This window comes from Larimichthys crocea, chromosome VIII (assembly GCF_000972845.2).
Source record: "Larimichthys crocea isolate SSNF chromosome VIII, L_crocea_2.0, whole genome shotgun sequence".
Taxonomy (NCBI): Eukaryota; Metazoa; Chordata; class Actinopteri; family Sciaenidae; genus Larimichthys; species Larimichthys crocea.
The window spans coordinates 32832291-32848569 of record NC_040018.1 but is presented as its reverse complement, the minus strand read 5'-3'; the positions used below and the strand labels follow the sequence as shown (position 1 = coordinate 32848569).

The 16279-nt window shown below is 43.9% G+C and overlaps 1 protein-coding gene across 5 annotated transcripts in view; it reads right to left on the bottom strand.

Annotated features, from left to right (window-relative positions):
* Window positions 1–951: 951 nt before the first annotated feature.
* si:ch211-220f16.2 (golgin subfamily B member 1) overlaps window positions 952–16279 on the bottom strand; it is a 33248-nt gene continuing 17920 nt past the window's right edge. For all 5 annotated transcript variants that reach the window (XM_027281186.1, XM_019258871.2, XM_019258869.2 and 2 more), the window contains 8 exons: window positions 11846–16213; window positions 4410–4522; window positions 3953–3989; window positions 3718–3864; window positions 3464–3586; window positions 3169–3359; window positions 2978–3092; window positions 952–2327 (listed from right to left, as the gene is read on the bottom strand). In XM_027281186.1, coding sequence (XP_027136987.1) covers window positions 2169–2327; window positions 2978–3092; window positions 3169–3359; window positions 3464–3586; window positions 3718–3864; window positions 3953–3989; window positions 4410–4522; window positions 11846–16213 — 5253 coding nt within the window. In that variant the 3' untranslated portion in view covers window positions 952–2168. The remainder of the gene's footprint in view (window positions 2328–2977; window positions 3093–3168; window positions 3360–3463; window positions 3587–3717; window positions 3865–3952; window positions 3990–4409; window positions 4523–11845; window positions 16214–16279) is intronic.

Sequence of the window (16279 nt, the reverse complement as noted above, 5' to 3'; positions counted from 1 at the left end):
CACCATCAGGTCCACATGTTGACGTGACACAGTAAACAAGGCGTTTCCTGTGATACTAATTAAGGCTCTGTTCCATTTATTGTAGCAGAGACTTTCCAGTGAACCGTGTCACGAATGAAGGAGCTGTGGTAGATCTCCTTCTTACATGGTGGGAGCAGCAGTCTGTTGTTGAAGGAGCTAAGGCCTCCACAGTCTCCTGCAGGAGGTGAGAGGAGTTGTTGTCGACTTTGCTCACGTCCTCCTCTCCTCCACGTCCTCTGTGGAGTTTAAGAGGACAGTCCAGGACAGAGCTGGCCCGTCTTTCCTTCTCGTCTCTCTCTGTGCTTCCTCCTCCCCAGCAGAAGACGGTGGAGACGACTTCGACCCTTTTTGTCGGTCAGACCAGTCCAGTTTGTTGAGGCGAAAAAAAAAGGTATTTCTATGTTCCATCTCCATGTCCATTCACCGGTCCTCCTCCATAAGTCGATCACCATCCAGCGATGACTTCATCATCAGGGAACTTGTGGAGCTGTCAGCTGTCTGATGTGTGATGAGGAGAGAGCGCCGTACCACTTATTCTAAGTGTGTTAGTACAGTTCTGTATCACGTTGTAGTTTGTCCTCTGTAGAGTCGTAACACCTTCATGATCAACGTGCCATCGAAGTTCGAGGATCATAGACTGCAGCCTGAATATTTCTCTGATCGTTCAGTATCGTCTGTGCTGCTCCGTAACAAAGTATCAGTACAGCCTCACAGACTGTCAGTACATTTATTAACAGCGTGTCTTTTTAATACAACACGAGCTCAGCTGGAACGACACTGCAACCCATTTTAAATCAACGTGATAAAACGTCGTCTATCTATCTAAATCTATAGGAGGATAAAGTCTCATCGTCAGCGTGCTCACGGTTTTTAATAATCATCCTGCTGCCACATTCAGATTATTCAGATGAAATGAATTCAGACTCTGACTGCAGGAACCACAGACTGTTTTTTTATTAAATGACATCATGTGGGCAAAATGAAGAAAAGTTCAGGAAGCTTTATTAAATTTCTCTGCAGATGGTTGCAGGTGATCTGAAAAAGTTCACCTCTGACAGTTATTGCACCGAGTTAAGCGTCACTATCTCTTAAAAATAGAGGCAGTAGAGAAAAATAGACCATCTCATCAGTAGTTCAACCTTTGTTTGTTTTTTCATAAATAGATTCAGCTCATTGTTTCTTTGACCAATCACACCTTTATGTACAGATCATCAGGACAACGTTCCACAAACTCACCAGCAACCATCAGAGTGTTTCTACAAAACATCAACGAACGAGCCGGAGACGTTTTTCACGCGTTCGTCTCGTTAATCGACCTTTTTAAAGAAAACACAAACAATCAAGAAGAAATGTACAATCATCAAACATCAGGCAGAGGATAGAAATGTATATCTACATACATACAGTCCATAACAGATACTGTACAGCATACTTTGTGAGGATGCACACATAAATAGAGAAAACTTTAAATACAGTATGTACGTTAAACCGTCTGCTCGTCTCTGCAGTCCAACCAGAGCTTCAAACTGCCGCGGTGAGAATACACACACACCTTTGGCTTTACAGTTAAAGGGAACAGGAGGGGAGGGGTGTAGTGCTTCTGAGCTTATATGAGATGATTATATACACATTTGGAGATTCAGTGCATAGTTTGAACTCAGCATCACGATTAATGTGCAAAGGATGAAAGCAGGCGGGCGAGCAGCAGCTGGTGCTGAGATCTGTGACGCAGACGGGATGTTTGCATGTTCGTCCCCATCACAGCGACGGATTCATAAGGTCGCGTTAACCCAGAGTGGATATGGCTTTCTGCACCTTCTCAGGTGGAGTTACATGGAGGTTCATCTTGAACTCCGTCAGCTCGAGGATTTCTGTGATTTTTCTTTTGGGTCTGAAAAACAAACTGGAGGCGGCTCGCCTGAATCATTAAGGAACCGAGTGAGGAAAGACGAGAATCATGCTTTAAGGCTCGAGTTACAACGTTTCAAAAAAAAAAGAAATAAAAGTCACATCCTGTGGAGGACGCTCTGCACAACTTTACTGTGAAAATCTCAAAGGACTCACTTCCTGTCCACATTAAGGACAGCTGCTGTAGTGTTGGATGCTTTAAATACAGACATGATGGAAATAAACGCGGTGCGACCTTCCTACAGGGCACCGCTGAGGCACATGAGGACCAGCACGTGTATCGTGAGCAAGTAGGCCAGGAACAAGTATCGAGAGCGGGCGCGGCTCGTCAGCAGCCTGGAGAAGTAGAGGCTCCGCCCTCTGAGCCACCGCCGGCAGGCCACCATGCCGCCCTTCACCTGGAGGGACGGACAGACAGCACACGGTCAGGGGGACAGACAGCACACGGTCAGGGGGACAGACAAGATGCATACGGACTGTCTGAATGTTTTGTTGTTGCCAATCAATGATCGGCGTCGTTACATAGAAACACTGAGCAGCCTTTCAGTCTGCAGCACCTGTTTTTCTAACATGTTGTCACTTTTTCTGTCAGAATCAGAAATACTTTATTTAACTGTTACTGTAAACTAATGACTTTACTGTCGTCTCTATTCTGACAGCTGCTAAATAAAGTGACATTCTTCTACGAGCAGAGATGAAGAAAACGGGCTGCTTTGAGTTAAACTGTCCTCTGCTCTCAGAGGACAGACTCCATCCTAAAAACAGCTGTTTATGGTCTAAAAACCTCACGAAGACACTTTCCTGACTCACTTTGATCTACAGGCACAAACAGCACATGTCGTTTACTCATCTAATGACGTGTTAGCTGACTTTTGTCCAGATCTCTCTGGGGAAGTAAAGAAAATAAACATCTGTCTGTTTCACCTAAAACAGGACGGGGTCGTTCTGAAGGTGATGTTTGGCTTTACTTACACATGCCGTGGAGACATTAATTAAACGAGTAACGACTAAATGAACAAAGAAATGAAGTCCTTTGTTGTCTGCGTACCTTCCGTGTTAACAGAGGCTGGTTTGGGTTCAGACTGAGAGCCTCCCACTCCTCTTCTGTTTCCATCTCGATGCTGAAGTCTCTCTGGCTGTCTCTGGACAGACTGGAAGCAGCACTGCAAAACAAAGAGCGTTAAAAAGGTTCTGTTGAATATACAGTATGTTTGCACGTCACCGATGTGACTGTCTCACCTCTTTGCTCTGTCTTCAGAAAGACGCAGAGCCTCCTCAGCTGTTTCTCTCCGGGCTCGTTCGTCTGCCAGACTCTGCTCCACCTCCAGCAGCCTTTCTCGGAGCTGAGCAGCTTCAGCACCTTCAGAGATCATCGAGTCGTTGGTCCTCTCCTGAGGCGCTCCGGGTGCAACCTCAGTGTATACTGACACCTGGTGGTGGAGACACAGATTATTTGTAGCATACAGCAGGACACAGGGACAAGAAAGGTTCATACATGTTTAAGAAACATCTGATGCTGATGCTGCTTTCTCACCTGAGCCTGGCCTTGGACTTGTCCTTCCAGCCAGTGGCAGCGGTTCTGGGTGTCCCTCAGGGTTTGTGAAACGGCCCTCAGCTGAGCTGCGACCGCACCTTTCTCCTCAGCGACCTGCTGCAGCTGAGAGGGGGAATGTAAACACAGATGATGATGATGCACGGGTCATTTTATCCGCTCACAAATCGATGGACAGAAAGGTCTTCTGACAAGAATCACCAGGCTGCACATTCAGACAGTCTGGCTCTTCATACCTTCACGTTGAGTTGCTGGAAGTACTGGTCTCGTTGTTGGATCTCATACATGCAGCGCTGCAGGTCTCTGTGGAGCTGCACCCTCTCCGCCTCCAACCGACTCACCACCTCGTCTGTTCCACTCCGACCTGCCAAGACGACCGTTTCCTGTTCAGGAGGAATAAATTAAATCAAATATTGCAAAAACAGGACTCTGATACAGATCACAGGCAGAAAGTCCAGATGCATAACTCACCTTCGCTGGCAGCGTGTCCTTCCTCTCAGTGTCAGACCTACAGAACACAAACACCAAAAACAGAGTGTCATCAGCAAAACATTTGAGTTTGAATACAGAGACGATACATGAACTAGTTGTGGTTATAAACATTAAACGTGCATTGACACGTGTGACCAACAAGGTAGAAGGTTGATCCAACACCAGACTTCAACAGCAGGTCAGTTAGTTTATAACTTAGTTTATAAGGATACATGACTTGGGAGTAAAATACTTTTTTTTCATATGTTGTCAAAGTAATGTTTTCCGGTATGTGAAAGCAACACTGGAATTGTCAGGACTGGATGACGACCTTGCTCCTTGTGATGCTACCTGATGCTCTATGTATCAGATCATACGAAATACTGTAGATAAAACTGCAGTATCATGAGGCGAAGAAGTAACAAAAAGACTCGAGTCACATTGCCGCCGTGTTTACCTTAGATGTGCCGTTTCTTCCTGGTAGCTGCTGGTTTCCTTTTCAGGTGGCACTGCGTAAGTTTGCATCTTCTTTACGGTTTGTTGTACTTCATCCACCCTCTGCCTCGTCTCCTGAAAAAAATAAATAGAAGAACGCCGTCAGCCACAAAGATAAAACAATTTATCCATCAATCAAACAGAGACTTTCAGAGACACCAGATCATGTGCATCCCAACAAAAAAAACATATACCATGCAAGTCAAAGCAATGGTACATATGAAAACACACTTGACCCTGCATGCTACCCACCAAATGAAACAGCAGAGAGATGAAGTGCAAGCAGCAGCCAAACTCAAACTACAGCTGATGGACTTGACTTACCGGCCCATCTTTCTCATCGAGGGCACTGACACCACTTCCATTTGACCTTTCCACACTCATGGATGGGACAGTCTCTGGACTTGAGCTTTGTCTGGACTCAACCTCTCTTTTGGCCCCGCTCAACTCATCGATCAACCTGTCGCGATCATTCTGGAGGCTGGCCATGGATCTGGAGAAAGCCGTCAGCTGCCTGCTGTATGTGTTATTTTCCAGGACGACATGCTTCAGTTCCCTCTCCTTCTCTGACAAAGCCTTTGACAGCTCGTCGAACAACTTGTTGAGCTCTGTGTGAGCGTCTTTGCTCTCTAAAGCTTTTAATTTATGAACCAGGATGTCCTTCTCTTTGGCGAACATCGCCAAGTCAGAAGTGGCATCCTGCAGACTGCGCTCAACCTTGTTCAGGGCTGCCTGAGTCTGTCTAAGCTCGTCATCGTATCTGTTTCTCAGGGTCTTGAAGTCCTCAATGAGCTGGTCTCGGTCGTTCTGCAGAGCAGCCATGGCTTTGCACAGGGACTCATTCTGAGCCTTCATGTCTTTGTTTTGCGTTTTCGCCTCTGACAACTGTTGCTCCAGTTCGAGTTGATCTTTTGCAAGCTCTGCCACCCTTTGATCAGCTGTCTCCCGCTCGTTCCTCATCAGCTCCACCTCGCGCTCGAAGGCGTCCAGCTCGCTGTTGTATTTGTCCTCAGCTTCGGACAGTTTTTTGTCCGTTTCATTTTCCACCAGCTGCATTTTTTCCTTGAGCTCATCGGTTAGAACTTTCTGAGAGAGAAGTTTTTGCTGGAGGTCATTACATTCAGCTGCTTTAGCTGCCACAGCTTCCTGCAAGTCAGCAATCACTTTGCCTTCATTCGTTGTGGCTCTCTCCTTTTTCAGAGTCAATATATCGGCCTCCTGCGTTGACACCTGGGCTTTGACTTTAGAAAGCTCTGCTTTTAAAGTGTTGCTTGCCTCTTCTTCCTTTTGGAGCTCCAATCGAAACTCTCTGAGCTGCTTTTCAGCTGCAGCCTTTTGGGTTTCAAGGTTTTTAATCACATCCTGCTGTTTCTTCAGCAGCACCTTCAACTGGTTGTCCTTCAGGGATAAAACCTGATTCAAATCCTCTCTGTACCGAACCAGCTGTGCCCTGAGCATGGCGTTCTCTGAATTAAGATCATCCATTTGATGTAACAATTTCCTTATTTCGTGTTTAAGGCCTTTGGCGGCACCACCTTCCCCGTCAGAGGAACCCTCTTTACCCATTAAACCCAACTGACTCTTTGCTTCAAGTATTCTGTACTCTGACATCAGACGCTCACGTTCACTTTGTAAAGACACCATCGAATTCTTGAACGACTCCATCTTAGCTGCCATCTGCTCCTTTTCTTGGGCGGACCTGTTCACTTTAATTTGCAGATTCTTGACCTTGGCTTCAAGCCCTCTCAGCTCTTTGTCAGCCTTTTCCCTTTGGTAGCGTGACGATGTTAACCTGTCCTCATACACTGCTACCTGGGTACGATAGTTAGCCTGGAGTTGCTCCAGATATCCTGACATCTGTCCGTCTCTACAGGACAACAAAGAGGAGATCTCTGCGTCTTTGCTCTGGAGGAGTGTTTTCAGTTGCAGAGAAATCCCCTCCTGTTTCTCAAAGTCACCTTGCAGTTTGTCATTTTGTGACTGCAAAAGCAGCAGCTGAGCATCGGAGTCCGTATTTATTTTCTCTATTTGCTGGAGATTTAGCTGCATTTGGGAAATCACATCTTCTTTGTCAGCAAGCTGCCGGGTCAGTGCGTTTTTATCCTGCTCTGTTCTTTCACCGTGAACTCTCAGTTCCTTTACCTGCACACTCAGAAGCTCTGCAGTCTCATTAAGTTCAGCGTTGCTTGCGCTCATGACAAACAGCTGCCTCTGCTGTGCGGCGGCAGCAACAGAGTACTCATTGAGTGTCCTCTCCAGTCTTGACTTAGTCACTCGTAGCTCATTCACCTCTTTGTCTTTCACCCTCATGTCTTCGAGGAATCGTTTGATCATGAAGCCCTGTTCGAGGAGCTGGTTGTCCTTCTCATGTAACGTCTTCTGGTACAAACTATTCCAGAGTTTGGTGGCCTCTGCACCTTGAGGAGTGGCGGATAAAGCAGCCAGCTTGGCTTCGTTCGTCTCTGCAGCTCTTTTAAGAGTATTCATCTGTAGATCTTGCGAGTCCAGTTGCTGCCTCAGTTCATTAACTTTTTGACTTTCTTTATCGTTTAAGCCCTTCAGATCATCTACTTGTTGCTGTAACAAAAACTGATTCTCCATGTAAGAGTTGAATTGTTTCTCATCTATATTTTGTGGTGATTTCTCCGTGACCTGATCCTCAGACTTTCTACTTTGCTGTGATATGTTGAGAGCCAGCTGGTCTCTTTCAGACTCAACGCTCAAAATCTTTTCTGTAGCTTGGTGAAGGAGATTCTTCTGTGTAATCAATTCAGCTTCAACTTGTTTCCTTTGCTCTTCTAAAGCAAATATTTTCTCTGAGCTTTTCTTCAGGTCTTTCTCCAAAAGTTCTGAGGCTGACCGTGAGGTCTTCAAAGAGCTCTCTAGATCTAAAATCAGCTCCTGGTATTTAATGCAGTTTTGCTGCAGCTGATTTATCTCCTGATGCTTTTCCTTTAGCAGCTCTTGCAATTCTTTCTTCACATTCTTGGAGCCTTCGTTGCCTCGCTGAACTGTCTTGAGTTTCTCTTCAAACCCTCTGACTAATTTGAGCTGTTCCTCCTCCTTTTCTTGACGAACTTGATTACTCATGTCTTTACTAGCCACCAGTTGAGAGGACAGATGCTTGTTTTGGGCTTGCAAAGCTGCGACGGACTCGGTCAGTTCGTCGATCCTTTCAGAGTTCTTCAGGATCACAGTTTCCAAATATTCGTTTTCATTTTTCACTTTATCTGAAATCTCTTGAACATTTTCAAGCTCCTCTTGCAGAAGAGACTTATCATCCTCTAAGATTCTCACCTTCTCATTCAGGCTGATAGTCTCTTGGCTGTGTCTGTTAATGATGTCTTTGAGCTCTTTAATGGAATCGTCTTTCTTTCCTAACTGTGATTCGTGATCATTCTGTATCTTCTCAATTTTTTCGGAAAGATTTTGCTTCTCCTTTTGTATCAAGTTGTTGATTTCCAATTGAGCACCGAGCTCTGTTTTCTGGGCCTCGATCTGGGCAGTCAGTGAATTATTCAAACTGAGTGCTTCATCGAGTTTAAGCTGCATGTTGCTTGTGTATGTATTTGATTCCAAGTGCTTCTTTTCCAACGAAGAGGCCGATTCTTCAAGCTTCTCTGCCAGTTGGTTGTTTTCCGTCTGTAATTCAGTCAGCTTCTCTCCGAGATCCTCTAAAGACCCTTTAAGTTTGCAAATCTCAGCCTCCAACTGCTGGTTTTTATCAGTCAGCTCGCACACTTTCATTTTGTGGTTTTCTTTGAGCTCAGTCAGCTCTTCTCTAGCTTTCTGATTCTCTTCCTCCAGCTCCTCAATCTTCTGCCGTTTCTCTTTGGAAAATTTGTGCATCTTCTCCTTGATTCTTCCGTTTTCCTCCTGCATCTCTCGAGCCTGCTTCTCCAGAATCTCCATCTCAGTCTCATGCTTGTGGATTTTTCTGAGGGCTTCTTGTCTCTCTCTTTTGGCGCCCTCCAGAATCTGTCTCATCTTATCCATTTCGCTGCTAACATTTTCATAAGCTTGTAAAAGAGACTCATACTCTTGTTTCAGTTCAGCGTGCTTTGACTTCCACTTAGACAGCTCGTCTGTTTGAGAGTCCTTGAGAGATTCAAGCTGGCAGGAAAAAGCTTGTTTCTGTTGAGTGATGTTTTCTATGGTTAGTTTCAAGCTGTCACAGGCTGCTGAAAGGCTGCGATTATCATTGAGGACGCCATCAACTTCAGTGCGGAGCTTGTCCTTCTCCTTATTCAGAGATGACACAGAGCTTTCCAGGTCAATATTTTGTTGTTTCAACCTCTGCACTAATGACTCTAGAGCAAAGTACTCGGCTTCTTTAGCTTCACGGTTGGCTGACAGCTTTTCTACTTCTTCCTTTAGCGTTGCATTTTCCTTCAACAGTTCTTTCCTTGAAACTAAAGCTGCTTGAAGCTTCCTGGTTAAGAGAGCAATTTTGCTTTGGTTGTCCTGATCGCTCGTTTTTGTGCCGTCTTCTTGAGTTTTCTGAAGCTCAACAGCCTCAGTTTTTATCCTTTCAACGGCAATTTCATGCATTTTAATTTGCTGCTGTAGTTGCAGTTCAAGTGCAGCAATTAGTGCTTCCTTTTCTGAAACTTGAGCCTGAGAAACTGACAAGGCATCGTCTTTCTCCTTTAGCTTCACTTCAAAGTTTTCAGCACATTTGATTACTTCCTTGTTAACTTCTTCCTCTTTGGTGCATATTTCAGACATCATTACTTTCTCTGACTCCTTCAGTTGCTCATTCAGCGTGGTTATCTCATCTTTGAGTTCATCAATTAATCTGAGAGCGTTTTCTTTTTCTTGGTTTAGTAAATCCAAATTCCTTTGTTGCTCTGTATACAGCAGTTGTGCTTTTTCAAGCTCCTCAGTGAACACCCCTTTGTTGTCACTGAGCTGCTGCTGTGTTTCTGCCAATGTCCTTTGGATGGTTGAAACTTCCAAGGATTTCTGTGAAACTAAAGCAACTGCTTTCGCAAGTTCCACTTTTATCTGATTACTTTGCTCCAAGGCTGCCTTGTTTTCTTCTATCAAAAGTTGTTTTTCTTCATTTGCTTGTATCTGTTCCTGCAGTGCAGACTCAGAGATGCTCAGCCGAGTTTCCAAATCCATGTTTTCATTAAATAAAGTTTGTTTTTGCTGTTGGATCTGAAGCTCAACAACTTTAATTGTTTCGTGATATTTCTCAACTTCTTCCGTTTTCTCTTTTACGTCTGCGTGAGCTTTCTCCAAATCATTCTCTACCATCTGAAGTTTTGAGGACAAAGCTTCTGCTCTCTGCTCCATGACAACAAGAGCCTCATCTTTATTTGCCATCTCAAGAGACATGCTCTCGAATTTGGATTTAATATTTTCTAGTTCTGTTTGCAAGTTTGATAGAGAATGGCACTGGCTCTCCTTCTCAGCCAGAGACATCTTCAGATCTTGTAGAGTTGTGTCCCTCTCCTCAACAAGCTGCCTTAAAGTGGCCAGTTCGTCTAGGTTGGACAACGAGGTTTTACGGAGGTCCTCAAGTTCCCTGACCTTCTCGTCAAAGTTTAACTGGACGGCGTTTAACTCATTCGTCTGCTGACAGCGTTGTTCCAAGAGAGCCTTGTAGTCGTCTTTCAGTTCAGCTAGTTCTTGATTTAACTTCTTTTCATTTTCTTGAGCTTTCTTCATTGTCTCTTTGCGTGCCAGCAAGGCAGCCTGGGCCTTCTTCTGTAGCATCGCCTTTTCAAGCTTCATCTGTGCAAGCTCATTTTCTAAATCGACAGCAGTAGCAGTGGAGGAAGATTTGTCCTTCAGCTCATCTTTACATGTCCTGATTTCATTTTGAAGCTCATCTAATTTCTGCTGCCATCCATTTCTGTCTCGCTCAAATGCTTCTTCTTTCTCTGCAGCACTGGACTGCAGCTGCTCGATAAAGGAGCTTTTTTCACTCAGTGTCTGCAAAGTTTCTGACAAACATGCTTCTTTCTCATTTAGTGTAGCTTGTAAAATGTGTTTTTCCGACTCTAACTGTTCAACAAGTCTTTCACTTTCTGTTCTGTGTTCGAGAATCTGTCCTTCTTTCTCAAGAATTTTCCTTTCAAGAAGGGAAACATTCTCTTTGTGCATTTTTGCAGCATCTTGAGCTTGATTCGTTACTTCCTGTACCTGATCCTGCAAAAGTGAAATCTCAGTTTTATCGTTTACACTCTCTTCTTTTTGGTTTTCATACTGTTCAATTTTTTTCAGAAGCTCTTTTCTGACAATGAGTGCAGCTTGAAGCTTCTTCTTCAATGCATCTCTTTCTTTAGATACCTTGGCTAGCTCGCTCTTTGTAGCATCCTTTTCTTTAATCACCTCGAGCTTCTCTGCATTCTTGGACTCCATTTCACTTTGAGAGCGTGAAACGTGTTCCTCTAATTGCTGAGAAACCTCTTCAAGCCTCTTCATGGAGGTTTGGTGTTCTTGCTCCACGCTTTCTAATTGTGCCATTAGAGAGGTTTTTTCCTCACTAAGTTTCATTCTTTCATTTGAGGCAGATTCTATGACTTGGGTGATGGATGCATCTTTATCCCTCAACTGCTGACTCAGTCCAGCAAGTAACTCCTTCTGCTGACTTATCTGAATGTTCATGCAGTTGATTTGTTCATCTTTTGCTTGCACTTCAAAGAGTAAAGACGAGTGTTTGGCTGTAGCTTCTTTCACTTTCTCTAATTCAGCAATGAGCTGAGTCTGAAGATGCTCTACCATCTCTTGCAAAAGAACAACTTGTTGACCCTTCTCATCGTTACTCCTCTCGTCTTCATTAAGTGTTTTCTGTGTTCTTTGTAACTGTGCGACGGTTTTATCCAACTCATTTTGTAAAGTTTCTACCTCAGACTGATGCTTTTCCTGTAACTGTCTTATCATGTCCTGTAATGAGGCCTTTTCTTTGTTCAAAGCAGCTGATCTCTCAGATGCGGCTAATAGCGAGACAGAGGAATCTTTATCAGAACCACTTTTTCTCACTACAAGACTTTGTAACTCATGTTCTGCGGCTTTAAGAGCCTGTTGCAAATTATAGTTGTCACGATCCTTTTCCTGGACAGACGCTAACACCTTCTCGAGTTGAATCCTGGATGCTGATGCCTCCAACTCTTTTGCGCTCAGTTGATCAGAACCCTGACTAACTGCAGAGGAAGCCTCTGCTAGTTTCTCCTGCAAACTGTCCAAGTCTCGCTTCAAAGCATCAACTTTAACATCTTTAGATTTCATTTCAGTTTCAACACTTTTCAATTGTTCTGCAAGTAGATTCTTATCATGTTTTTCTCTATCGAGAACTAACAGCCACTCTTTCTCAGAGTCCTGCAGAATTTGCCCTATCTTGTGAATGTTTTCTTTCAAGTGATTAAGTTCTTCATCTTTGGCACTAACCTTTGCTTGAAGGCTCTCCTTCTCGGACATCATTTTCGTCATTGTTTCGCTCATGCTGCTGGACTGCTGCTCCATTTCAACCTGCAATGCGCGTATTTCATGATGTCTCCTTTCCAGCTCCTCCTTCTCTGCTAGAACTTTTCTAACTTCCTCTTGCAAATGTGTGTTTTCATTCCTGACAGCACTAAGAAGCTTCTGGTGCTCTTCCTTTGACAAACTAATCTCCTCATTTAGTCTCTTATTTTGCTCCTCTAGTCTCTGCATTTCTGAAACCAGCTGAGATGTGTGTTTGGCCTGGGATGTGTACTGACTGTTAATTGCGTGGAGAGCCATTTCTCTCTGCTCAAGGTTTTCTGTCAGCGCGTTCATTTGTGCCACGACTTGAAGATGTTGTGATTTGAGTCGTTCTATTTCAACTGTCAGCAGTGACACGCTTGATTGATGAGAAGCAAAAGCTTCCTCCTTTTCCTTTGAAAGACTCGAGTTCAAGACTTCAGTTTTCTCAAGTTTGTGATGGATCGCAGATAACTCATTTCTCAGTGTTTCTATAGTGGTCTTTGCTGTCTGATGTTCGTTATTGGTATCATCCAATAGTTTCTGAAGGTTGGACACATCATCATTCCTTTGGGACAGTTGCTTTCTTATATCTTGCAACTCCTCCAAGTTAGCTGCATATTTCTCTTGAAGGTTGTTAAAGGCACTTTGCGTTTCTTCTGCTGACTTTTTGAGGTTTTCAGACTCAGTGGACAGTAACTGAATTTGACTCTGTAGCTGTGACACCAACTCTGTGCTTTCCATGAACTGAGTTTTGAAGAGCAATGCCTCATCTGCCCTTCTTTGAATATCCTGAAGGGACTTTGATTGATCCAAAAGAGCTGTATCTTTTTCTTCAAAGGCCTTTTTCAGATTTTCCATATCAGATATCTGCACTTGGAGGGTGTTACTGAGCTTTGTGACCGATTCTTCAAGGTGTGAAATCTGTTCTTTCAAGCTCTCACACTCGGCCTCTTTGGCTTGTAGGTTTGAACTGAGATTTTCAACGGCAGCTGAAGACTGACTTTGATATTCAAGACTCGACTGTTCTTTTTCCTGCACAGTATTTTTCAGTATGGATGACTCTGAGGTAAGGCTGTCAACTTGACCTCTGAGTTCACCCACCAAATTTTCAAGCTCTGATTCCTTTGCACTTAAACTGACATTGTGCTCTGCTTTCTGTTTCAGCTCCTCCTCCTGCTCAGCAATCCTCCTGTTGAGTTGCAGAATCAAAGTCTCCTGCTGTTTTAGGGAATCGTCTTTTCCTTGCAAGGTCAAATTAAGTTTCTCATTCTCTGACCGTGCCATTTTGAGATGTGTGACTTCTTTTTGTGCTTTAGACAGCACCGTCACCGTTTTCTGATATTCAGATTTTAATTTTATATTCTGCTCATCCAGTGCCTGAATGTTATCTTTAAAATCGATTATCTCCGCCTTCCTCTGCTCCTCCTCCTGTATTAGCTGAGAGTTCTCTGTCGTGAGTTTCTGCACGGCAGCCTTTAGGTTGGTAATTTCAGCCTCCATCTCTGCAGCATTCTCATTGATGGCGCCAAGCTGACTGCTGAGTGAAATCACTGATTCGTTTCGTTTATTCAGCTCATCTTTGTGGTTCTGAAACTCATTTGTCACTTCTTTTAATGTCTTCTCTTTTTGCTCTATCTGCTGTTTTGCCTCTAAGCACTCTTGCCGCAGTGACTCCACCTCACCCTGCATCTGCGATATGAAGGTTTTCTGTAGCATGACTTCATTCTGATAAACACTACATTCCTCTGCTTTCTGCTGAAACATTGTGTCTTTCTCCATTAGCCCTGACTTGAGGACAGATCCTTGTTCCTGAAGCATGGACACTGTATCCTGAAGTTGAAGCATTTGGTTCTGCTGAGCTTCCAACTGTGAACTCTGTTCTAACACAGTTTGTTCTTTCTCATTCAAGGACATGCTGAGTTGACTAACTTGCTTTTTAAGGCCACCGACTTCCTCTTGAAGACTTTGAAGTTGCTCTTCTCGCTCCGTTAAAGTTTTTGACAGATTAGCACATTCAGTTGTTTTCTCGAGCAAACCTGCAGAGTTTGACAGTTCGCTTTCTTTGAGGATCTTTTGTAATTCATCTGCTCTAAAAGTGAGCGTGTCCTTTTCCTCTTGGAGGGAACTCCTCTCCATGGTTAGTTCGGAAACTGATTTGATGTTCTGCGCTAACTCCTCTTGTAGTCTCTGATTATCTTCCGTTAGGCTGTTAATCTTCATGCTAAAACTGGAGTTCTGTTCAAGAGTCGCTTTAAGCTGTCCATCAAGATCGGATAGAACTTGTGTTCGCAGAACAAGTTCATTTTCTCTGGACTCACAAGCAGCACGAAGTTGGAGGTTTTCTTCAGTTACTTTCTGAATGTAGCCGTTTAAGTTGGCCAACTCTGTCTGCCTAATCTCTACTTCAGACTCAAGCTTTCTGGAATTGTCTTCCGTGACACTGATTTGGTCACTCAGAAACTTAATCCTCTTGTTTGAGTCATTCAGTTCTTCTTTGTGTTTTTGAGACTGTTCTTTGACACTCTTTAACATTTCTTCTTTGTCTTCGATTTGCTGGCGAAGCTTTGAGTGTTCTTCGCTGAGCGATTCGGCCTCCGCTTGAAGTTTGGATACAATGTTCTTCTGCTGTGTAACTTCATTCTGCAAACTGTGGTTGTCTTTCAACACTGTGTCCTTCTCCACTAACTCTGACTTTAGACTGGATTCCTGTTCTCGAAGCAGAGACAGTGTTTCCTGAAGGTGCATTTGCTGGTTTTGTTGGGCCTCCGTTTGTGCTCGGAGATCGTTGACAGCCTGCTCTTTTTCTGCCACGTCATGCTGGAGCTGGTCTGCCTTCAAAGTGAAGCTTTGCACTTGCTCCTGCAGCTGTGCCACCCTCTCTTCTCTTTCCCTGAGTAACTGGTTGAGATTACTACATTCATTGGTCTTTTCCAGCAAAATCTCTGAGTTTGAGTGTGCACTTTGCTCAAGAACTCGATTTAACTCATTAGTCCGAACAGTCAGTTCCTCTTTATCTTTTTGTAGCCCTTCAATTATTGTGTTGTTTTGTGTTTCTAACATGGATATTTTGGCTTGCAATGATTCATTTTCAACTCTAACTTCTGAGATAGTTTTTACGCTTTCAGCTACTTCCAGTTCAAGTGTCTCTTTCTCTTTTGTAAGGCGTTGTACTTGATCTTCAAGACTGCTGTTTAGTTCAAGAGCAGATGCCACCTTTTCACTGAGTTCAGTCACATTTTGCTTCTGCAGCTCGTGCTCCTCAGTTAGCCCTGTAAGCTTTTCTTGCAGCTGCTTTTTCTCAGTCTTCATGTTTTTTAACAGGTTTTTGAGTTTGGAGATATTTTCAGATTTGCTCTGAAGTTCATTGCTCAATTTCTCATTTTCTGAATCCCTGACTTTTAATTCTGTGTTGAATTTCTGCCTCTCGTCCTCAGCCTGTTTATCAGTTGCCTTCAGTTGGTTTTCCAGTGAAGCTATGGTTTCCAGTTTCTCTTCCATCTCCTTTTTAATGTGCTCCTCACTCTGTACTTGCTCCTCTAATTGTTTGGACAATTTTTCCACCTGTGCCAGAAGCTTGTTCTGTTCATCCTTGACAGATTTCAGTTCTGTCGCATACATCTGTTCTTTATCGTTGAGCTGTTGCTGTAGTTGCTCGTTGCTGGTATTTTTGTCCTTGAGTTGCAGAACGAGTCCTTCTGACTCCTGGAGCTTTTGGGTTGATGAAGTCAGCTGTTCCTTTAGAGATGTGATGTGTGATTCACATTCAGATAGATGATTGCGATGGCTCACAATCTGTTTCTGGATGTCCCCTCGAAGGTCCTGAAGAGTTTTCTTGTCCTCTTCAGCCTGCTTGATCAGAAGTTCCACCTCAGCCACTTTAGACTCTCTTTCCTCTTTGGCCTTGACCAACTCCATCTCAGTATCCTTGAGGTTCCCCACCAGCTCTGCCATCTTGCTATCCAGGGCTTGTTGGTCTGAACTCTGTGACTCTCTGATGATCATGGCCTCCCGCTGTGCCTTACTCAGTGCATTTTCTACATGAACCAGGTTCTCTTCTTTGAGTTTGAGCTCCTGCTTCAGCACTGTGACCTGCTCTGCATATTCCGTCATGTGACCAGAGAGGGTCGAGATCTCCTTGTCCTTTTCCAACAGGACATCTTTAAGACTATCGATTTCCCGCTCACAGCTTTGGAGGTCATGAATGAGTTGGGCTCTTTCTTCCAAGTAGGCCGTGTTCAGTTTGTCCAGCTCTTCGTTTGTCTGATCAAGATCCGCTTGTAAAGTTTCTATGGTGACCTCCTGCTTTTGTGTCTGAAAACAAGGAAATAAAAACACAATAATGAAGCACCGAGTGAGGCAGGTGCAAAGATTACAGCG